At 35.2% G+C, this 25667-nt stretch overlaps 1 protein-coding gene across 2 annotated transcripts in view; it reads right to left on the bottom strand.

Moving 5' to 3' along the window:
• Positions 1-759: 759 nt before the first annotated feature.
• The window catches only part of LOC128812911 (cadherin-12), a 152677-nt gene continuing 127769 nt past the window's right edge, over positions 760-25667 (bottom strand). Inside the window, exons 7-11 of one of the 2 annotated variants that reach the window (XM_053987577.1) lie at positions 17719-17855; positions 11039-11160; positions 10309-10426; positions 5815-6066; positions 760-2341 (exon numbers count right to left, since the gene is read on the bottom strand). In XM_053987577.1, the coding sequence (XP_053843552.1) occupies positions 1845-2341; positions 5815-6066; positions 10309-10426; positions 11039-11160; positions 17719-17855 (1126 nt within the window). In that variant the 3' untranslated portion in view covers positions 760-1844. Of the gene's footprint in view, positions 2342-5814; positions 6067-7561; positions 7592-10308; positions 10427-11038; positions 11161-17718; positions 17856-25667 lie in introns of those variants that run through there. The other variant, XM_053987586.1, reaches the window with a different exon arrangement.

Genomic DNA, 25667 nt, shown 5'->3' with positions numbered 1-25667 from the left:
CTGTCCTGTGAGGAGAGAACTTCTATTGGTTTAGTCTGTCTTTAGAGAACACAGGATACCTTTCCTGAAAACAATAAAAACCACAAAATTTCCTTGTTGCTATTTGCTGTGTGTATTCCTCAGCACGCTGCTGGTATAAGCTACGCCAATTGTGCTTTTGATACAGCCCTGTCCAATTGTACTGAATGATACAAAACTCATTTAAAATATGCACCTTTCAAAGTCTTCTTGAGAGGTTAATTTATATAATGTTGACATATATTTACATTTCCCCCAGAGGATAAAGGGAAACTTGTGAACATTAATAGACTTGTGAGCTATGTATATCTGACTGTTATGATTAGTTCTTTAGCTATACAAAAGGTAAGCTATAGACCTGAGGTGAATAAGAGACTTCTGGTTCAAGAGAGACTCAGGCTGACCTTGGCAGTGCCATTAATCATGAGTAGAGCTCAAACAGATTGTATAGCACTGCAGAGACTTTGGAAGGAGAATATAAAGATATATGCACTTTGGGAGCCATAAACCATTGTCTTACAAAATGTCTATGCCTTAGATCATCAGAAAAAGTCACATAAAATAGTTTTGCAAGAGATTTTCCAAGACACAATGCCTTGTGCATATCTGAACTTCTGTCATCTGCACAGCTATATTTAGGCATGGGTATGTACATAAAGAGTGGACAAAAGTGATTGTTTATATATTTATTCTGATTCTGTTTAAATTTTGTCAAGAATAAAATTAAGAAACTTTCCAACCTCAAAAGGTTTTCTAAAATGTTTCCTGTGGGTGTGGCAGTGAAATATGGCGATATGCTGAACTGTAGCAGATGGTCAATGGAAAAATAACTATATTTATAATATATATGCTTATGGTGCCTACAGAGTAACAATCTAACTGCAAAGATAAGTGGTGTGGAGTTATTTACATGTACTTCTTTAGTGATACTTACAATGGAAAAGGTGTCTTGGTACTCAAAGTACAATAATAGTCTTTAAAAACCCTCTCAATTTTTATGTTCTAATAATAGTCTCATTTCAAAAGAAGAGGGAAAGACAAGGGAAGTTTCCTTCACATCAAGGAATAGCTGCTTTCATCTTTTTATTATTTTGGAAAAATGTAGTATTTGTATGAACATTTTAAATATTCACTGATGTATGCTAAGATATTTTCCTTTTTAATTTGGGCTTTACATCTTCAAAGTGAGCAATAGCATTTTAAATTTAAAATTTCAGTGAAACTCTGGAAGAGGAAATATGATGTCTTGACATACTGTTTTCTTTAAAAAAAAGACAACAAACATAACCCCCAAACACAATATACACACCCCCCTCCTCCCCCACAGTTCTAGTCATTAGATACTCCAGGAAGTGATCTTCATTTTTTTTCTAAAAGAAGTCAGCATGTTGCTATTGCTTCTTGTCTTAAGTTCATGTTTGATTTACCATTCAGTTTTGTAACACCATCACAGCAGAAAGTTTACCACTTAATGATAAAAGTTTCAATAGGCACTTTAGTGGAATTACGAAAAAGCTACCACTCTTCCACCATGATGCCAGAAAGCTACCTTCTTTCTAAGTCAGGTCAGTAAACTGCACCTTGTAGGCCTGAGCTTGTCTCAGTGTAATTCCAGAGTAACAAAATAACAACAACAAAAACCTGTGTATATTACAGGATTTATCATCGTTTCTCTAATCAAACCAAAACTGACTGTATGATAAATGTAGTAACTTGCTGGAAACAATTGCTGTCTTTTATAATCAAAGTAATTGTCTTATATAAAGCTTAGGTTTATCTTTTAAATTTGTTGTTGGTTTGATTTTGTTTCACTGTTGTAGTTGTACTTAAGTGACTTTGTCAGGGTTATAACTTTCTTCTCCAAACATATCTGCCAAGATCTTAAAGCGAGGTCCCCAGTCACTCAGATAGTCATAATCCTGATCTGCCTCTGTAGTTAAGGAGTCTATAGAGCTCAGAGACTCTGCAACAGATCCGTTTCCTTCATACGCATAGGTTGCCAAGGAGTCATAAGGGGGTGCAGATGGATCTACATCATTTTCCTGCAGCCTTTGATTAATGAAATCTCTTATGTCTGTGTTATCTTCCGCTGGTGGTCTGTGGCGTGTAAAACGCAAGGTGTCTGGTTTTATGTCCCTGCGTATTTTATTATCTTCAATCACTTTGGGATTCCTCAGGGCACCTATGTCAAAAGCCTGGGTGTCCTCTTCTCCACCTCCTTCATCATCATAATGGATAACATTATCTCTGATGTCTTCTTTAGAGGTCATCAGGGTGTCTTTTTTCTTCTGCCTCCGTAGTGCTACATACAGTACCACAATGACTGTAACGAGAGACAATTAAAGTTAAGACATGCAGAGAAATAATTTAGTACTTTGATGACACATCATTATATCTTTCTTTGAAAGCCACAAGCAATCAAAGTGACTTTTGTCCTTAGAAAAGAGCAGTGAAAAATTATTTGCTCTTTGACATATGAGTCTAACTTTCCTAAGTGCTTGCTGTACTTACTGGATAAAGTACCAAATAATTTTCCTGATGGCCTGCTTTGCAAATGAATAGAATTGAACAGGACTTCAGATTTTTAGTTCAGAGAGACAGAGATGTGATTTTTTAAAAAAATATTTTCTATAGAAAAATAGAGAAAAGAACCCTAAATTTACACATTGAAGACAAGAATAAAAAACTAAACCAAAAGAGTATTACAGGAAAAAAAAAGGAATTTTGAATAATAAATAATTTGAATAATTTCAAATTTGGAATTTTTGAAATGCAGAAAAAATAATCCTACTGTATCTTTTTATACAGTACACTTCGGCCTCTTCAGGGATCTGCTTCAAAATATTACTTGTTATAAGGTTCTGGAGAGAAAAGTGGTCTAGGAGAGCTGGTTGATTTTCAAGTATCATGTCCTCCAAACTCAACAGTGGTCCAACCTGAGGAGCAGGAAATCAAGAAAAGGCAGCAGGAGGCCTGCATTGATGAATAAGAAGCTCTTGACTAAACTCAGTGATAAAAAAAGAGGAATCTAAGAGTTGACAACAGTGACAAGTGAGCCAGGAGGAATATAGAGTGACAGTCTGAACATGCAGGAATGTGGAAAGAAAAGACAAAGCCTGCATGGTGCTGTCTCAGGAGGGACATGAAGGGAAGCAAGAAGGAGAAAGAAGCAAGAAAGAAAGAGTAGAATGATAAAGGTGGGCCCACTGCTGAATGGGGCAGGGGAGCTGTTTCCAAATGATATAGAAAAGGCCAACCTAGTCAGCAACTTCTTTGACTCTGTCTTTTTTTTGTAAACTTGTCCTTCAGTAATTCCATGTCTCTGAGACTGGAGGGAAAGTCCAGAATAAGAAAGACCTAATGCTTTGGTGGAAGAGGATCAGCTTAGAGAATACTTGAACAAACTGGACACACAAGTGCATGGGATATGGTGAGATACACACGTGAATGATGAGGAGGGTGGCTGCTATCTTTGTGAGACTATTTGTGATAATTTTGAAAGGTCACGGTGACTGAGAAAGGTTTCTTCTGAGAACTGGAGCAAGCATCACTCCTATCTTCAAGTAGGGCAAGAAGAATGAGCTAGGGAACTAGAGCAGTCAGTCAGTCTCACCTTGATATTTAGGAAAGTGATGGAGAAAATAATTCTGGAAACTAAGAAGGGGCATAAGAGCGTCAGGCATGGATTTATGAAAGTGAAATTGTGCCTAACTCACTTGATAGCCTTCTACAATAAGGTGACTGGTTGATGAAGGGAAAAAGTGTAATACTTTTATTCTGACTCTAGCAAAGCTTTTGATAGTATCTTTCATAACAATCTTCTCAGAAAACCTGAGAAAATGTGGATTATACAAGCAGATGGTGAGGTGGACTGCAAAGCTGCCAAACTGACAGACTGTAAAGGTTGTGAGCAATATTTCAAATACTAGATGGATGCCAGTCTCTAATAAAGTACCACAGGATTTGGTACTGGGACTACTTTTGTTTAATATTTTCATAAATAGCCTGGATGGTGGGATGGAGTGCACCCTCAGCAAGTTTTCAGGCAATAAAAAAAGAGTGGTTGTGCCACTGTTCAAAGGAATCTCATCAGGCTGAGGGAGTGGGCCAAAAGGAACTCCATGATGTTAAACAAATAGAAATTACAAGTCCCACACACACAGAGGAGTAACTGCCTACTGTAGATGCTGTTGGCCAACTAACCAGAAAGCAGCTTGATGGATGAGGCCTTGAGATCCTGGTGGACAACAAGTTCACCATGAGCCATCAATGTGCCCTTGTACCAAAGAAGATCAACAGCATTTGGGACTGCATTACCAGACCCATTGCTAGCAGGTCTAGCGAGATGGTCATTGCCCTCTGCTCAGCTCTGCTTATGCACACTTGGAGTTCTGGACCCAGTTCTCACTCCTCATTAAAAGATGGACATGGACTCACTGACGTGAGTCCAATGTAGAACCACAGGGATGATTAAGGCATGGGACCACCATCTGCCACAGAAGGAGAGGCTAAGAGAACAGGTCTGCTCATTCTGGAGAAGGTGCAGTAGGATCTTACCAATGTGAATAAATATCTGATGGAAGTAAAGATAGAGCCAGGCTTTTTTGAGGGGTGTGCTGTTACAGGACAAGAGGCAATGGGCACAAACTGAAATGCAAAAAATTCCATTAAAATGTAAGAAAAAAAGGCTTTATCACCAGGATGTCAAGCAGTGGAATATGCTGCCCAGAGAAGTTGCGGGGTATCCATCTTGCTCTAACTAGAATTGTGGCAAAGGAGACAGCATTCTTCCTGCTTCAGAAAAACAGAAGTTGTTTTGTTTAGTTGGTTTTCAGTTTTGTTTTAAATTCTTCAGAATGAGTGTATTTGTGAATATAACTGCTACTCCATGGGAAGTATGACCATTTGACATTCTTGTTCTGATTCAAAAAATATTTTTCTCACAACATATTTTTTTGACACAGAGCAAAAATCCTGACTTTTCCCCACTCTTACTCAGAAGCTATTTTTGTAACCCTGAGCCTTTAGTAACTTACTTAAGTGGCACATGCATCATCCAAATGCAATGAGATATCCACATTATATTCTATGTCAAGAGCTATTTTTGGGTACACATTAGGCTATCATGATACCACTAGTATCAAAACTAGGCATAGGCCAGCATCTGTAAGACTCAATCTGATTTCTAAAGCCCATTGTGCCTGTGTAAGTTTTAAAGTTGGGTTTATTTCATTAGCAGTTGCTTCAGGCTATATTACAAGTAAGATGCACTTTTGATATGCTGTAAATAACACAGTATATAAATATAAGGTACAACAAATAATAATGTCACCTTATGAAATCAATGCCTGGCTGAAATAAAAAAATCTTCCTGTGAAGCTTAATATAGATATAGACAGTAACAGTCTATGTTACAGTTATTTTCTCCTCTTCCATTTCTTCATTCTCCTTTTGCTTAAGTGGGCATGAAGAATTAAATAAAAACTCTTACTATGTTTTACTGCTGTTACTGTCAGTAGGAGGTGTCTACCTTAGTAATAATCTAAAAAATATTTCAAGAAAGATATTTTAAATAATTTCAGAGAAAAAATTATTATTTGGGTTCCATTGAAAACTGATTCTCTTAATGCAATAAGAGATATTGCATAGCTTAGCAGATTGATAGTCATGAGCAGTGCTTTGGGATATTCTTCTAGAAATAAACAGCCACACATTTTCCATGGCTTTTGTTAAAAACTAGGTGAAGCTAGTGAATAATCAGAGTAAAGCACTTTGCAGGGTTTCATGAGTACTAACCTAGAAGTATAACAATGCACAACAAGATTGCAATCAAAGCTCCTGTGCTGAGGCCGACTGGTAAGAAGATTGCTTCCACGTTGCAGGACTGGATGGTGCCATCAGAATCACATCTGCAAACACGGATAGTCAAAGTGTTTGTGCTGCTCTGGACAGGGTAACTGCTGTCTTCAATTACTACTGGAAGAAAGTACAGCTCTTGCTGCCTTCTGCTGTAGCCATTTCTCCTGGTTTCAATCCCAGCTGTGTTGTCTGTAAAACATGACAGTAATTTAGCAGATTTTTATTGTGAACTTCACTCCATATTGTAGCTTGTATCACCCTCAGTAATAGGCTGGTATTTCATATTTGAAACTTGATGAATGACATGCATTACGTAATTGCCTTGCTTTGCCATTACAGAAGGAATTGTATTCTGACTGGTACAGTTAGTTTTTGAAGAGCCTTAAACAATATTCTTTTTCTTGTAAACCTTTTAACAGCTGAAATTTCAAAGAAGATAAAAATAACTAAAAACAAAACATTACAAGTGTGATTCTGAAGACTTTTCAGTTTTTTTCACTTGATCTCCTTACATTCTGAGCCTGTGGTCCAAAGGATTTTGATTGCATGTGAATTTAGAGTCATGTCTCTATCAACTAATTAACTACCTTAAAAATAAAAAGTCATATAATATGGACAAGATGCAATCATTTTGGCTTTCCTGCTCCATTAAAAATAACTAGAGAAATGAACTGAGTACTAAAAAAATCAGTACAGTTTCCATCAATTAGTCCACTTTTAGACTTGTATCATTTGTTCCCAGTTAGTTATTGCTGCTTTTCCTGAATCAAACAAAGTAGCAAGGAAATGATGTAAAGATTAAAATAATTACATGAAAAGCAAAACCAAAATTAATTTGGCAGGGAATTAATGAGATGACAGAGCTAAACAGAAGTAACCTGCTGCGATTACTATTTTTCTATCTCTCCTATATGCTTTATTGTATTTCTTAAAAGATGTCACATGATGGTTTGCATGCCTCAGAGGTCTGTTATGAGGTAGAAGGATTAAGGGCTCTGAATTTCACACTCAAATACTGGTATGGAGTTTTGATTAAGGACAATAAGAAGGAACCCTAAATATCCAAAAATTAGGTATGTTATGATTAGATGCCATTGTGAAGGTGCATAGCTAAAAAAATGTTTCAGACACCTCCTTTTCATCAAACTTAAACATGGACAGGTCAAGTTCAGTTACACTTAGTTTTGAAAAGAAAAAATGTCTCAGAATAGTTTGAATCAAACCAGCTTCCATCTTCAGCTTTTTCTTTTTCTCTATGATTAATGACCTGCACTGTATAAAAAGTTTAAGAACTAATTTGAAGACATTCACTTTAATCTTATTTCTATTATTTTTTCCATATTTCTATTATTAGAATTATTTACATTCTTTTATTTTTTTTTTCTTCTCATTGAAACACTGATGATCACTTTAATAGCTTACAATGCAACTAAATGACTTTCCATCCTCCTTTGAGAAGAATCAGTCAGATCAACCTCTTAACTCCTTGATTTTGAACACTTTTTGTTGCTCTTTTATGACCCCTTTCAATTGTTGAAAGTTCTTTTGAGAATATGAACACAGGTAGGTGTTTGAACTTTACACAGAAGAGTCTAGAGAACTCAGATACCTTCTGGTTCTTCAATCTGTTGGCAATAAATTAATTTATAGGATAAGTGTGAGAAAAGGAAATTCTGTCTCTTACATGAGCAATGGAGTGTACTCCACATGGAAGCTACCCTCTAGAGAGCAGAGTAAGGCCAGCAAAGCAGAAAGAGGGAGATCTGCAGTCCCTTTGGAAGCACTCCAGCTCTGCCAGGGCATCACTTCTATTAACACGGTGGATTGATCCCAGTGCTGCTGAAAGGAAACCTTGAGCTTCTGTCTCACTCCAGTCCTCATTAAGTTATATTCTGAAGTATGGGGCTTCTCTTGGGTGCAGCACAAGAATACCTGCTGAAGTATCAGACCACCCATGATTTTCAGTTGTATAGAATAGCACAAGGATTAGGGCTTCTTGATATATTTAAAAAATTTAAATGCCACCTTGATTTGTAAAAGCATTATTTGTACTACAGTGAACAGCACTGTGTCCTCAAAAAATAGAAAAAATTGCTTTCACAAAATACCTGTTTGTTACTAACATATTTGCTAACTTAAAAGAAAATGGTACTTATTTTTAAAAGGTTTCTCTAGTGAAAATAAAGTTGTGTTACTACATCTCTAAATTGTGTGCAGAACAGACCTTTGTCCACCTTTTTGGCAAACAAAAGGCAAATGATACTGCAAGACAGGGTTTTTGTTTGGACAGATTTTTTTCTAATATCTCTGCAAACCATTGACAATGAAAAAAGGGGTTTTTTTTGTTCCTTACATTGTAACAAATTGCATATTTTTTCATTTTCTTTCTTTTAATAAGTCTTAAGAAGTGCTTTTAAAAGTTTATATCTTGGAGGTTTCCACTTTTTATCAGAATATTGCATATGTTTTTATACAGAAGTGAAGCTTCATTAACAGATTACTGAGATCCAACATCATCTCAGTGTCAACATTACTGTTTAAACAGGGAAATTTAATTACCTAATAATATTTGAACAATTTCCTCACCAAACTAACATGCTAAGTACACTTTACAAAAGCTGTAATTACTATATAGACTTACTAAGCTTAAAAATTCTTTTGATTATTTAAATCTATTAAAATTATCTGAGAAGACTTCTTTTTAAAGCAGAAGTTTGTTATTATTAAAAAAAAAACAAAACAACAAAACTTGGTGAATTTAAAGGATATTTTAAAAAACAGACAAGAAAAAAAAGAAACTTTAAAGAAATCTTTACCAAAAAAAATTTAAAGGTACTTAGAAATACATAGTATGTTATATATATAGTCTTATATTCTAAGACTATATAACTGTGAAGATTCTACCCATATGGGCCTTGAACTATGTTCCAGAGCAGAGTAATTCCCTAATTTTCCAGGAACAGAAGTAAGGGAACCTGGATCTGTTGTCAAGTCATCCTTCATATTAATTGAGCTGTCTGTCTGAAGAAAACTGTTTGAATGCCCTTCAATAAAATGTGTTAGATCTACACAGTTTTGGTTTTTTAAGATACTATTATTAATGTCTACAATATTATGATTGGTTTCACTGTATTCTCTATTTACGAATCCTCAATTGATGTTCTTGGCTCATCGGTTCAATCTTTTTAACTATTTATGACACACAAAGATAAAAGTAACTATTAAGTTTGGGAATAAACCATTTTCATTGTATCAGCCTCACAGGAGAGCTATACATAAAGAGAAAATAAGCACGGTTTGATTTTTCAAATTTATTTCTTCCTGATGTTTCTTCAGGATTAATAGTGTTTAGCTTATGTTGTTTGCTTTAGTTTTTTATTACACATGCATGGCTTCAAAAATTATGTGGGCCATAGACATAATTTAAATACATTTTTTTTAAAGGCTAAAAAGAAGGCTTTCGCAATTTTATTTCAATTGGTGTGTTATTCATTTCTAGCACTTTTACAGGCTTGGGTCACTTAATTCACAAGAAAGGAACTTTTACTTCACAAATGATGTAACCTCAAATTTAAATTGAAAACAGCAATTAAAAAATTAAGAATTATATACTTTTTTAGATAGTGATACTTTTTGAACTTTGTTGGATGGCTTTAGGTGTTCTTTCTTTGAAGTGTAATTTAAATTTAAAGATCTTCTAATAGCACAAATACTACTTTTTCTTTTATTTGATTAAAGTAGTTAGTGGTGAAAATTTACTACAGGTTCAGTTTAGCTGTCTGTTCACAAGACTACATCCTTGAAGATGCTTACAGTAGAAAGAAAAGATTATTTTTTTGGTCTTGGTTTTTCTTTGCCATCTAACAAAAGAGTTCAAGTTAATTAGGAGAAAAAAAGATATTCAGTTATGACAAAAATTGGAAGAAAAATCAGGGATGTCAGTTGTATGAATTCCCACGTTATTAAGGGTGTTGTACTTCAGCAGCTCTGTCCATATTTAGAACTCACTCTTCTGCAGGACTATGTATCCTCAAGAAAACACAATATCTGGGTACTTTGAAAATGGTTAGCAAAGTCATAGTATTTAAACAAGACAGCAAGAGTGCCTTGTTTAAAGGTATACCTGCATTGGCATATGGATTCTTCCTGAGATACTGAATGATAAAAGGAAGAAAATAAAACAGGTAGCTGTGTTTTTGAAGGCCTGTAGGGAAATCTCAGCCTTTGGTGTTCTGACAATTCCTGCCCCTAAAAATAAGAAAAGGTGCAAGACCTGAATTTATATTAATATAAGTCCCAGAGAGTTTAGCAATTAGAAATATCAAAGAAAAACGTTAGGTCTGCAGACACAACTGTAATTGAAAGTAAACATATTTGTCATTGTAACGACAGTCAGCTGCTCTGAAAGAGAATTATGGGTAACCAACTTACTTCTGTAGTCATGGACTGTGAAGTTTGGTTTGTTGGAAGCCTCAGATGACAGTTTGAAGGAAAACCTTTGCCCAGCTGGTGACAAATCTTTATCTGCTGCAGTGATGGTCTGTATCACCTGAAACCAGATTAATTCTGAAGTCAGTTCATTCTTCCAAACGAAGCAGTTTTGTGGAAGTGCAAAGTAACCATCAATCTAAACTCTTGAAGGTGAGATCTTGCTGGATTACTGTCATTCCCTTAAAACACTGCACAGTGGAGGTAAGAAGTCTGAATTCTGTAACCACCAGAGAACTCAGAAGGTCTTGCTTTGACATATCTGATAAAAATCAGAAAGATTTACTGTATATTCATGGTATTTAATATTTATTATTTATATAAAAATGCTAATGATAGCATTGGGTTGAATGGTTATGCCTCACTTTATCTGCTACTGCTTCTGTCATAGTTACAACCCTTTAAGAAAGGGGTTCTTTTTCCTCTCATAGCTATTAAATGCACAGTAAAGGGTGGCTCAGGCCCATGTAATTGGAGAAATTAAAAAAAAAAAATAGGCTGAAAATTGACCATAAAAGTCAACAAACAGAATTCCAATATGTATTTCTAACACAGACATTTTGTTTGTAGAAGAATTCTGCCCATGATGTACTTTTTAAACCCAGAAAATTCTACTGCTATAAATAATAAGGAAAGAATAAGCAAAAGAGCAAGCATCACAAATTTGAAATACCTGTCCTGGCTTGGCATTTTCACATACAGATGTCTCATATGGAACTGAAATTTCAGGAGGAAACTCGTTGACATCCAAAACATTTATTATAACATTGACTTTGCTGGTTAATAGTGGGTTACCTATAAATAATTTTAGAAGAAAAACATTATGTTTGTTGTCATCACCAGTCTCATAAGCTGTCATAAACTTGTGATCTCAGTACTGTGGCTCCCAAAAGCCCTTGACTTCCATTTATTTCTTATTTGAACTAAGAAGAAAACAGAACCAAACTTATCAATTTGTATCAGACTTTGATCCATTACTCTTCATGGGTTAAGGAATCAATCAGCGTATTTATGTTTATCAGAGCATAAATGGAAAAAAAAATGAAGTTGTACCTGTTATTAAGAATGCAAACTTTTCCCAGATCACTTTTCATTAAGCCTGTGGAAAACACTTCCAATGATTAAAACTGAATTCTGTTTTCCACAACTAAATGTAGAAAATCAATATTTATTGCCTAGCCATTGTTTAAATCTTCAAGATATTAAGGAGGCAAGCAGAGCATACCAATTTAGAAGACAGAGAAAGAGAGAAAGATATGGAAAAACAAAATCTCTCTGAAAGCCAGACAGAGACAGTGTTAAATTTAGCAATGAAACATGCACAGTTAGCATTCAACTATTTGGCCATGTTATGGAAGATATTTCTTTAACTGCAAAAGTGTTTGCAGGCAGCAAATAATTTTGTGCAAAAAGAAATGTTAAACAACAGTATACACCATGTTTCTTTCCACTGTCCTTCCTCTTCCTTCATCAGTCACTAGATGCATTTTATAAACAAGTTTACTTGCAAATGCAATGTCTGACAAAACAGAGACACTAGTACAATACAAAGCAGAAAATGTTCTCTTTTACTTTATGCTGAGACCTCCTGCAAAATAGCTAATGCTGAGACCTCTGGCAAAATAGCTAATACTTGAAAAATAATATAGCTGGTTAGTCAAAAGTATAATTATTTTATCCTTTTTCACTTAAGATGAGTGGCAGAAACAGTTAACTATTGAAAAAATCTATGCTATAAATCAGGTTGTTGTAGGAATGAGATCATGTTTAACTACAAGAGGAGCTGTCTTGAATCTTCAGGAATAAATCACAGAATCACAGAATCATAGAATGGCTTAGGTGGGAAGGAACTTTAAAGATCATCTAGTTCCAACCCCCCCTGCCACATGCAGAGACACCTTCCACTAGACCAGATTGCTCAAAGTCCCTTCCATCTTGGTCCTGGACACTTCCAAGGATGGGGAACTCACAACTCCTCTGGACAACCTGTGTCAGTGGCTCAGCACCCTCACTGTAAAGAATTTCTACCCCGTATCCAATCCAAATCTATTCTCATTCAGTTTGAAGCCATACTCCCTTGTCCTGTCATTACATGTTGCTGTCAAAAGTCCAGCTTTCTTGTAGGCTCCCTTCATGTACACAAAAAGACACTCTGTCACCCCAGAGTGTTCTTTTCTCCAGGCTGTAAAAACTCAATTGTTTCAGCCTGTCTTCATAGGAGACATGCTCCAACCCTCTGATCATCTTCATGGCCCTCAATGGACCCTTAATATTATTTGCATTGGACACTTGCTTTGCAGTTTGTATAATCCTTGGCTTTGTTTATAACTAACACAGCAAGGGGCAAAGTCTCTTCATGTTGTCACTGTAAAAAATTTGCATGCTTTCTTCCTTATTCTTAGGAACTACTAAATGCGGTAGTAGTTTCAGGAGATCTCTGTCAAAACCAAAGCTATTCCCCAATAATTTCTTAGTTACATAGGACTAGCTGCAAGATGAACTTTGTTTTACTTATTTACGAGTAGTAGGTAAACTGACCAAGCTATAAACACAGCTTGGAACCTAGAAGACAACAAAAATGCACTACCCAGATCACACTTGTAGTCCCTACCTATGAATTTAATAGAGAAATGTTTAATATTTAATAGAGAAAATATATAATGACATCTCTTTGCATTCTTGTTCATTTCCAATTCAGCATCATCTCTACTTGCAGAATGTCTCTGTGGAGGAGGGCATTGTGCAGTACAATCAAAGACACAGTTTGGTCTAGCAGCTAGGAATTGGGCACTCATTCTTTAGGTGCATAAAGAGCTGGAAGAAATCTAGATCGCTTGTTCACAGTTGAATTGGTTCCATTGTATAATAGGAAATTAAAAAAAAATTTAAAAGTTATTTTATTCAGTAGAGGGAAATACCTCTATAGAGAGATCAGAAAATCCCTGAAAAGGTCAAATTCACACAGCTACTGGGAGAAACAATCTGACCTTAAACTTGCCTCCTAGCAGTACTCACTGAAAAGGAGACATCAACTGACATGGAGAAACTCAGGTTTTGCTTTAGATGTTTTTGTGTGTCTGTGTTCATTTTAAGGTACAACACTGAGAAACAGGGGTTCAGGACATATTCTTCAAACAGATTAGAGATTAATGCATCGCCACCAAAATACAGCAAAGATGTCCATTTCCTTTTAGGAATATGTTCACAGTGCCTTTCCAATAAAACTATTGAATGTATTCAAAATTTATGCATCATGTACATGAAAATATCAGATGATTTTGATAATTTCTGTTAGACATGTCAGTTTCTTTAAGAAGTTTTTTAGGTCATATTTTTGTAAACTATCTTGTATAAATTATTTTTTTCTGCTTTTTTCCAACAGTTTAGGTAGTATGTGACCTATATTTTTAAAATTAACAAAAGGATTTGACATTTTTCCCCCTTAAAAAAACAGGATCTCATGTTCTGGAAATATATATGATTATGAGTATAAATTTTACATTTATTTTTCACTGATGCTATCTGATTTATTCTCTGTGGTTCTTTGAAAGATATATTAGAGGCCAAAATCTTCTATTCCTAAATATTTTAGCAAACTAGAATTTTACCTTGCATAATTGGTCTGGAAAAGTCAGATATGAAAGTAAACAGAACCACCAGAGCTTAAGATGAATCTGTTTCAGGTTTTCATTTTGTTTATATGATTTTCTTTCTGGTTTGCACTGACATCACTTTAACTACTTGTGCATATAAATGAAGACTGCAAGAAGATTGTGTAGAGCTTTGAATTCATATGTAATACCAAAGACCTGTAATACTTGATGTGAACAAGCATGAAGAATTGCATTTAAAATACTACTTTGCAGACTTGACCTCCATTTTCTCTGGTCTTTGGTTGCTGTTTCTCTCAAAATCAAGTCTTCATGAACCCTGTAAACACAATTGTGACGTACATACTACTATCAGTGAGTGAGTCACTAAAAACATCTGCTTATGTATGTCTTTTAAACCCAGATTACACAGATGAGATGACAAACTGGTTAAATCATGAGCCTAGAAATTAAGAAACTGATTTCATGTTTCAATTCTGCCTGTAAGATATAGGGAAATTAATTAGCTTCATTAATTTCTTTTATCAGCTTAATTAATTAGCTGACTTCATTTTCCCTTAATTTTTCTTGTCTGTAGACAGTGACAATCCTGCTTCCTTTTTTTGCTTGATTACCATCATTTGTAGCATCTTAATGGTTCAAAGCTATTACAGCAGTAGAAAACATATAACATTCTTTGAATAATGAACTTGTGAAAATCCAAGGTATCTGAAAAAATAGATGCTGACTATTGAGGAGAACAGCTGATTCTTTAATCCCAGTTATGGCATGCAGGAGAAGATCAATTCCATCTCGAGATTTAAGGTGAGGTTTCTTTAACATTCTCAAAATTTGGGCCTAGACATAGATGAGTTGGAAAGATAGTTTGGACAGGAAGGATTATTACTTCATTTTTACCCTTAAATTATGACTTGAGGATAGGGAAGCAGAAGTAAGTTCTTATGCATTCTATCTATCTCCTCTTTTGTAAAATGGAAAAAAACATTTCCATACTAGGTAATTAGGCAGAATATGGAGGGAATTTGAACACTGGACTGTGATTTTTTTATGCCACTATGCTCTTATAGCAGCTCTTGGTACAGTTTAGCCTGGGGCAACCAGTGGTCTTGTGGACAATTCACATGCATGTGCTGGGAATTAGTAAGGGCAGGGACTACTCTTAAAGGATTGATTTACATGTGGGGACTCTGGAAGGTAAGAAGGCATAGAAATAAGCTACTTCATGCCAGCTGGCCTTTGTGCTTGAAATGAATGAGAGCCATGCTCAATTTCTTAGTTTGCATAGGTTCTGTGGCATCAAAAATGTTCAGAAACAGCAACCATGCAGACTACTAGAAGATTGATTTATTCTGATTATAAAGAAACAAAACAACAAGCTAAAATGAAATATAGTCACATAATGAAAAAAAGTACAGAGGAATTGGGAAGTGAAATGGGGGAAAACAATGTTGAGTCTGAAACATCCTTCACCTGCTCAAGCACTTTGTTCTATATAAAACCTGAACTTTATGAATGGGTTAGGGATGTTCTGCATGTCTGCAGAGCAATCATCCATCTCTGGCTCAAAAACATTTCCATTCAGGGACAATTCAAGACAAGTTAGTTTACAGAATGACCATTAGGATGTGCCTAAAAAGTGTGGGAGGTGTTGTTGCATTTATCTCACAATGAGAACACAAAATTTTAGCAATAATGTTTTTAAATAATATAATTTGACTACTACTGGTTATGAGTGTACTTTATTCTTATTTTATAAACCTATATTTTATTATATTTATAAAGATATATAATATATTTTTTTTCCTTATGAAGAGATAAAGTCACCAGGAAGTGAAAATACTTCAATAATAATACTGTCTGTTCTTTTCTGAAGAAAGTTTATGCAGCTAATTTCAATATTGGGCCACTTCTTTATATAGTCATCTATATGTCAAGGCACTTCTCAGTGTGTTTTTCCTGTAATAAGGGATGACAGTTTCAGTTTCTATGTCAGCACTGGACAGCAATTTTTTATATCGACATTTCTTCAAATATAGCAATTTCCCCTCAATCTTTTTCAATTTTTTTCTCTCTAACCATTATTTTTTGCTTTTGTGCAGTGTGTCATCCCTCAATCCTCCACCTTTTTTTTTACACTCTTAGTCAGACAATTGCACATAATGTTTTGACAATTACTATAGTTCAAATCCTCCCAAATTTTGTCAGTTACTAGTATAGTAGAGGTATGGCAATTGTTACCATTATAGATAACGGTCAATGTATAAATATTTTGGGATATGCTGCAATAAAGCACAGATATGTTTTAGGTGCGGATTCTTAGCATAGCAATGGATAAAATTGAGGATATCAAAATATATACTATTTGCTACAGCTCTGCTTAAATGTCATATTATTATATATATGCATCCATGGACAAATAAATTTCAAGACTTTCGACATCTTTAATTACTCTTCGGAATAATAAACAGATTTAAATCAAGTTTACTAAAACTGTTTCCCTTGCTGCAGGAAAAAAATTTTACAAATCACAAATGTCCTTTGGCCACTACTAAGCCAAAATAGTTAAGCTTTACTGAAACATAGACCATGATGAGACCTTCTTTCTGCATCTACCTGCCTTTCCATTTCTCTGGAAACAAATTGCAGTTCTGCTGGTTTTTCTGTGAATATACACCTGCACATATATCTCCATGGACTCAACCACTTCTGACAGCTTAGGCTTCTCTGTTAGTGTATGTCTTTTCCAATCTAGTGATAAAATTCAAGTGTTCATTTGACTGGTGTTCTCTTTATATTTTCAGGTTCCAAGGAGTGAACCCATGGTTCTTTTTGACATAACTATAACTGAGAATTCAGGAGTTTTTTTATCTGAAATAATATATACCATCTCTGCTTCCCAAATCTCCCTCTTCCTGTTAGTAGCATGTATTAACTTTTGAAGACTCAGACAAGCAATACATTAAGAAAAACATGTTATTTGCTACAGAAACTTGCCTTTTCTGACACATAAACAACATAGAATGAATAAGAAATACAGCAGAACCCTCTTCTACAGCCTATTGATGTCAACAGAAAGAATTCGTGGCCTTTGAACAACTGCTAAGTGACCAAAAGACTTGTATTCAAAGCATGAGATACATCCATGAGAGTTACAGTTGGACAAGACCATGAATGAGAAATGTCACACACATGGATGGCAATGAAGAAAGTTGCAGGTACATAATATAGTGGAAGAAGGGACTTATAAAGAAAAGGCTATGAAAAAGACGCAAAGACAAGAAATGAAACTATCCCACTACAAATCACATAGGAAAAGAAGGGGTTAGGCATAAAATTTTGGGCAGAGAGAAGAGATAAGAGCAGAGATGCAGCACACTGATTAGTTCATTTAGGGCATTAAAACTTGATTTACTTTTAGTGTGCTTTCTATCTGACTATCAAATTATTCTTTATGTTTTTCTACCTTCAAAAAGCACGTTGACTGATATGTTATTTGACTAACCTAATTTCATATGAAGTGACTTACAAAATCAGAAATCAGAACTGGAAGGCACCCACACCGCTTCTCCTACGTTTATCCTCCTACAATTATCCTCATGAGTCTGGGAAAATGATATTCATTGAACCTTCTTAAACAAATTCTTGGCAATTCAAGTACTCTTCACATTATATTTATACCTGAGCATTATATTCTGAGAAAAACACCATATTAGCATATTAATTCAGTTTGTGTCATACTTACTAACTTTACTTGCAATTATAGAGAGATTGTATTGTGCTGTGCTTTCTCTGTCCAGTAATTGATTCGTAGCAATGGTTCCTTCAGTAGCGTCTATTGTAAAGTAACTGTCCACATCGTTCTTCCAATCCATGAAGTATCTGCATGTGAAAAATATTAAAGAAAGTAGATGCAAATGTGCAAAGATTACTCATTTATCATAGCAGCAGTGTATCTGCCTCAAGTTTCGTTATTTTTCTCTTTGCAGCTATTACCATCCTTGCAGGAAGAAGACAATAAAGAATGATTTGTTTATTTCTTTTTTTGCTGGGTTGGAATGCTCAAGGGGAAATGGGATATAATAAAAGGTTTAGTACTCCTGGTGTTCAGATTATTTGAAAACCTTGAAGTCCCAAGAAGTTGATGCACATCCTCTGTGATCCTGATTACTTGTATCAGCCACTTTGGAAGCACTATACAGGTTTAGAGGGAAAAAGAGAAAAGGTATGTGAAATAGGGCTTGAGGAGATGGATGGTGATGAAGAGTGTGCCAGATCTGGTCTCTTTACATCCATTTGTAGCTGCAGTGGGCTGGACATAGCCTCACAAAGAGGTACTCTAAAGGATTTTGGCAGAGTAACAGCAAAGGAGATGGAGAAGAGTATGCTTATTCCCACACATATATAGAATCAATAAAATGCACTTTGCCTTTGTGAAGAATAGGCACCTTTCACTGGACCTGTGAGGAACAGGGAAATGCCTGTTCTCAACATACCATTGTTTTGTGTTGTTTAGTTTTGTTTTATTTTGTTTTGTTTTCCTGAACCCTTATTTGTCAAGAAGTACGAACATAGAAAATATTTAAAACTAGAAAGGTTTATTTATTTCTTATTTTTTTCTAGCGAGGAATAGAAAGCAGAGATGTACCTGGTAACATAGCTGCTTAAAAGCAGTGTGATAACTATCCCAAACCCATTTCCCTTAAATGCTAATTAATTTGAAAGTTTATTTTCACATTTGATGCTACTGTTTGTAGTCATAACACAGTAATATTTTTTCTGATGCAATTGCCTCCAGCTACTAGTTTCCTTTTCATTGTTAGTCTCTTCATACCTTGATAGCATTTCTCAAAAACTAGGCAGGATGAAATTGAGAAAACCATTTGTGAGCAGTAGGCAATAAGAACAAAATGGCACTCAACAAGTACATTCAGAAGATTATAAAGCCTAAAGTACAACTCCTATGACACCTCATTTCATGTAAACCAGTGAGAATTGGAATAAAAGCTGCTATTTCTATCTCTAATTAGAGTTATTTATGTATTTAATATAGAGGGAATAGAATGATAAGCACTATGTTTACCTCTGTAAAAGGAAGCAATGGTAGAAATGAATATATGACATATTCACAAAGAAAATATTTCTACTTGGTATTAAGAATGCCAATACCTCTGGAAGACTTAAGAGTAAAAAAGCCACAAATAAGGCAATGTGCTCTTTCGGAGACATTTTGTTCAATCAAAATCACAAAAATATTCCTATCTGTAGATGAAATAGGTTATTTCTTCAATTGACAGTCATCATTACCAGTTTACAGCTTTAATTGAAAAGTCTCAGAAATGGTTTCCTAAAGGCAGCATGTATCCTTTTACATAGTTGAGCAGGCACATTTTCTTGAATATGATATTATTATATATTCATATTGGTAATTTTACTCTCTCTGTTCAAAATTTGCTTGACATTAAAATTATGAAAAATATATAAACCATTTATTAGAAATATCATTACCCAAAGATACTCTCTCAGGAGCAGCAAAATTACTCTGTCAGGCTTTGCATGTTTAATAAATTATAATTTTTTCCAATATTAAATATGCAGCAACACACAAATAAATGAGTTCAAAGCATGAGAAAGTAACTTGGCTTTTATTTCCCCTTAGGAAGATTAACTTTGCCTGAGTATTCTGCACATTGCAATATGAGACAGGGAAAAAAATACAGGAGTTAATTCAAAGCACCGTGTAGAGGATGACCTCCTTCACCAAAAGCTTTGAAAGTACAGAAAACATATTAAGTATGAACACTGTTGTATTTGAAGTGAATGTCAGGCATGAATAATTGTAGTATCAGAATCTGATAGTCTGTCTGGAAGCATTAACACAGTGATTAACTTCATGCACAGGCCCAGTATGCATATTCCTAAACATAAGCATCAACAGGATCAAAGTCCACAGTAAGCACTGAAAGACTAACACTACTCCTGCTGGTACTTCTGGCAGAATTCCTCGTGGCTTCCATGGAAATGGGAATTGAATTAAATTAAGCATATTGTTTCAGCTCCTCTCATTTTAAGAATCTTCATATCCAATTAAACTACTAAAGGGAGAGGTATAGGCAGAATTATTGGAGATATATTGTCTAAAAGAGATAAATTAACAGGAAAACCTGCAAACAACTATCCATTCTTCCTAATTTCATTGGTTCTCCATGTATAGTACCCAAGAAAACATGCCTAGCAGAAAATCCTCTTACAGGGAGATCTTCTGGACACAGGATTTCTCCCAGGTAGATCAGTAAGTCTATAAAGCTTAAGAAAAGTGGGAATGGGACCCCATCTATCTGGTCTTGAAATGGAAATATTTTGGGATACCCTACGGGGAGGTCACTTTTGGCAAAGACGCTAAGAAAATGTAGCTTCCTTTTATAGGCAGAAATCACTCTTTCACACACTGATGTTCAGTGTGTGATTTTTTGTAAATAGGACAGAACAGCTAATCTCTTTCTAAGGCCAACCGCATAGCCTGAGCTCTGTCCTTAACATGGAAGAGATGCTTTGGAAAAGAGAAAAAATGGGAAAAATGTCTCCAACCAGAAAAATCAGTAACTTTCCAGAGATAAACACAGATATCTGGGACATAAAGCCTGACATTTCTTGTGAGATTGGGATACACAGAGGAACATTGTTGAAATACTGGTATTAGGACAGCTGTCTGGATCTTCCATTTATGGTCTATCAGTTTGAAGCAACTGAGGTTGGTTTATTTGACTGCTCAGAGCACCTGCAAGACAGACCATGGATAACTGCACTAATCCTAAGAGGCATTTACTTCCTTGAAAAGTTAGGGAGTACTTACTTGTTGATATAGGACAAAGCAGAATTATTTTTCAGAAGTCCCTCTACAGGCCTGCCTGGCCACTCTCAGTACCAGACATTGATATCATTCATATTCACTGACAGTGAAGAAATGTTGATGTATATGTCTCCTTGAATATTCTTTCCAGCAGAGAAATGTATTCCAGATTATATTATTGAAGGCAGGAAGTGTGTGGAAGGATATATCTTTGCTAACACTGTCTGAGTTTTCTCAAGGATAGCTGCATTTGGACATTATGTAGGATAGAAGAGAGAGAATGGAAATATTCAGTTTATAAAATTATAAGATTTAAGTCTGTAAGACTCACCCAGAGTTCACACTGACCTCTTAGGAGCTCCAAGACAAGGGACACTCACCCTAGACAGTGAGGCTGCATGTCCCTCACGAGCTCTCACAGAACACTCCCACAGAAGAGGGCTCACCTCCTTTCAAAGAGAGGAGGACAACAAGGAAGACTGAGTTGACTCTTGCTGCAGCACAGATGATGGCAATGCTTGATGGAGTGCTGTTGAATACATGAGTGACAGTGGGTCATCCTTGTGAGTATAACAGGAACTCTGAGCCATTGAGCACACAGCTGTAGTGCCTTCAGACTATTATGCCATGAATAAAAGAACTGGACAGCTGTCCTGTGCTGCCGGAGAAACCCGTGTGACAACATGCTCTGAAGTGATGGAGGTGGCAAGAGACTAAGGAGGCTGTGAAGCTTAGGACTCAGAATGTATTTTTGGGTCTTAAAAATGTGGAGGGGAAGATTTCTTCTGCCTATCACAGAAAATGCTTGTTCTTGATATTATGATCGTGTAATTTAAGCCAGGAAATGAGCAAGGTAAGACATCTAAAAATGTGTGTGGTTTAGATGAAGATAAGACTGCTTTAAAGGTACACTGGGAGGATTAAGGCCAAATGCCAGAGGTAAAACTCAGGATTGACCTTAAAGAGTGCTAAAGCACAGACAACAGATAAAGTGAAAGATAAAAAAGGCAGTGGAAATATAAGAACAGCACAACCAAAATTAGGCATTTGAATCATTGTGCCTTTGTGCTCAATAAACATTTCCTTAAAAATTCCTATTGATTTTTTTTTTTTTTTTTAGTTTGAGAGGAAGACATAACCAGGTGATAGAGGAGCTTTACAAAAATACTTTAATTTGTCTCAACTCACACTTTGCTGATGTAAAGCACATTGCTTACTCTAGTACTAGTGACTTAGAACATTGGGTATTTTTAAGAAAAATATTGGAAAAAAAGGTAAGGGATGAAATAACAATTTTCTGTAATGTGATAGATCACTATTTGTGTATATGACCTTAAATTGTTTAAACTGCATTCACTTTAAGTTTTATTAAATATTAAACTGCAACTAAATAAAATTCAGGGTCTATGCTAACTTGTGATATATATATACCACCCATCATACCAGAAATAATAAGCAGTAGCGTGAAAACATTAGGAACATAAATGAAAGCTACAAGAATTCTGTTGGATATTGTGATCAGTTAAGATTTTTTGGTAATTACAATATATCTATAATTAAATAGATGAAAGAAGCATTAAAGCAGGAATGGCAAAAGTGATGAAGGACTGGATGAATACAAATGAGATTCTAAGTGTGATGAGATTACCTGAAAACCCAAAGAAATTTTCATTAGTTTAATAATCATGTGCTTTGGATTGAAATTATTAGATCTCTGCATATAACTGGATGTTGAGAATATGACAACTCTACAATACAATTTTGTCCTGGGCATTATGTCAATAGGTAAATACAAAACAATTAGAGGAAGCTTACAGAAAAGCAAGAACCACTGTCTTGGGTCTAGGAATTTCCAAGTTATAAGGAAAGATTAAAAGAACTAACATATGATTAGCTTGGATAAGAGATGAAAAAAGGGAGACAGGATAACAGACTACAAATAACTCAAGAGCTTCAACAGCAAAAAGGGGAGGGTAGGATTTTTTTTCAACACAGAAAGGCCAAAACTCAGAAGGGACAATTTTTGTGTTGTAGCAAAATCTTTCTGTCAGTGATGTACATTATGCTGCACACCAGAGTAATGACAGAAGTGCTGTCACTTGGTACTAAAAAGGCAAGCTGGGTAATATAATAGAGACTGTGAAGTAAAGGCAATTTCTAGAAAGGTGGAATGATAATCCTTATAATTTCTGTAATTGTAAGATCTGCTAAATAGGAAACAGTATCATCATACCAATCATACTCATTATAAGGTGCAGTTACAAATAGTTTAAAGTATAACAATGGTTTTCAGGTCTTTTTAAGATTGATGCTAATAGAATGTAGGAAAACAGGTAAATCACTCCAATAATGAGAAACAAGAAATTTAGACTTCAAGTCAAGCATGAAAGAATTAAATAACCTAGAGAATGCAATGTGTTGAAGGACACAAGCTACATGTCCTCCAAAATCCCATCTTGCCACTAAAATTTCCTTCCTGCCATTCTAAATCCATTCACTGACTTATCATTGTGTAAAACTCAAACAAATCTTATCACCATATTTACATGCATAAATATAAGAAACTCTAAGTCAGAACTTTATTGGTCTTCTCAAAGGTATGTGCTAAACTCTTCTGCCGATTACTGGAAGTATCTTCCATTTCAGTTAACACAGAGGAGTGATTTCCATGATTTTCTTAAAGGTGCAATCAAGAATTTTCAAAATGAGTCCCCAGTGTAAAAATATTGAATCAAATACTCCAGCATAAGCTTTTCCAAATGCTGAGCAGTTTTTTTAATTGCAAAAAAATGGTACAAAATACATGAGTCCCTGCTCTCAGAATCCCAACCACCCATTGAACAAAGGGTTGCTGTAGGAGTCAGATGTTCTGTGTGAGCTGCTGCATCACAAGGGCACAGAGACTTATCAGCTGCAAGAATTCATCAGCACAGTCTGCCAGGCAAGTTTCTCAACAGTAACAGATTTCTGCTTGTCGCTGTAACCCATGCATACCTAAAGAAGTCATTAAGTTCAAACAGGTATAAATAAATTTAACAAAACATTTTATTTTCTTTTGCTAAATGATACAGTCATCTGAGTATTTATGACTAAATAGGATTGTTAAATTACCAGTCTTTCTCAGGGCTACAGCACTTGAATCAGAATTACATTAATTTATTTTCTTTTCCATACCTCCTTTTGACTTAAAAATTACCCTTGACACTGTTTCTTGTGGTTTTCTATTAACTTGAAAATGTTGTTTCACACAGTTTTACAGGAGCAGAAATGCTAAAAAATCTTTTTCCTCCTCTGTGCAGCATGGTAATATGAAAAAAACTGTCATGTACTACTTGTTCAACAATAGCAGGCAGGTTTTGCATATCATTTGTGTTGTCCTGTGCTAATACAATTGTAATAATTTTTAAGTGCCCTTTACACTGAACAACCCATCAGCTCTTGTGTTGTATGCATATACACTATTATACATGTGAAATATTAGATATTTTTAAAAATAAAAGTACTTGTTATAAAAAAGTACTTGTTATATAAAGTACTTGGATAAACTCTGTTAATATAAAATATTCTAAGAAATAAATTTCTAAGTATAGTGGAAATAGATAGGACTTCTCTTGTGCAGAACTTCCAGTTTTAATACCCTGGGTTTAATAATGTGATATTTTGCTTGAAGGAAGTAAATGCAATCAAATTTACTTATTTTCACATAAAATCATCATCTGATATATTCATACCTGTCTTGAGTTGGTTCTTACATAGTAGATGTTGTTCAACTAGGTTGTAGGGTATTATTTTTGTTTATATGTTTTAAATAATTTATTAAGCCATCTCCCTTAATGACAGCAGAAATTTTACGTACCTTTGCAGAATATCTTCAGAACACTGCTGAGGCATTAGAAGTCAAAGCAAAGGAAACTCGGACTGGTCTGCTGTCAGATCTTATGCCTTCATCATGTCCCTTCAGTAATCCCATGGATACCAAGTAGATCCCAGAAGAACCCCACCCATGCCAATACATAATAGTCTCAAGAATATGTTGGCTTTGTTTTCATTTTTTTTAGAAGGAATACTACAAATTGAGGATAATTAATAATAAACAAGCAAACAAGCAAACAAACAAACACCCTCAATGGAGAATACCCAGTTCTATCTGAAGTATGAAAAGGAATCAGCACAGTCACAGGAGGGTTTCTGCTGCTATTCCAGGTTAAGTAGCTATCTCCTATCCTGACCTCCCTTCCTGCTTTGAAACAGCATTATCCTGTGTTCTCTCAAATGCAATTTCCTTTTCAAATGAAAAGGGAGCTTTCATAAAAATGTAGTTTGGTTTCAACTGCTTCATGACCTAACCAATGTAACAAATGGGTCATTGCTCATTTGTGCTTGCAGAACTGATGTCAAAAGCCACCTGAAGTGTGATATTAAGTTTGCATAATAAGATGGAACCAAAAATGAGCAGCCAATGTAGTTGGTCTAACTTGCTCTAAGTGCCTTTGTTGTCATGTAATAACACAAAACCAACAAGGGGAGCATACACTGAACATTTTTAGAGACATTGCTTTGTTCCAAGGTATCAAAAACTAGAGATGCCTGTGTGGGTGATGCTAAAGAAGTGGCAGAATTGTCTTTATACCACATCATACTTGACATACCTAAAATTAATACACCCCCAAGTTTACTGACATACTAAAATATTTCTGTCAGTTTTACTATGATTTTTCATTCAGCATTTCATACAAAAAGCCATATTCCTACATGATTTTGCAGAGATTTTCAAATGTACGATACACTGAGGTAAAGCTTTTGTGAGAGTCCTGGCTGAGTGCTTTTGAAAATCCCAGTGAGGT

This window comes from Vidua macroura, chromosome 1 (genome assembly GCF_024509145.1).
Source record: "Vidua macroura isolate BioBank_ID:100142 chromosome 1, ASM2450914v1, whole genome shotgun sequence".
NCBI classification, from domain to species: Eukaryota; Metazoa; Chordata; class Aves; order Passeriformes; family Viduidae; genus Vidua; species Vidua macroura.
The sequence above is the reverse complement of the archived record's forward strand: the minus strand, read 5'-3'. Positions and strand labels throughout refer to the sequence as shown.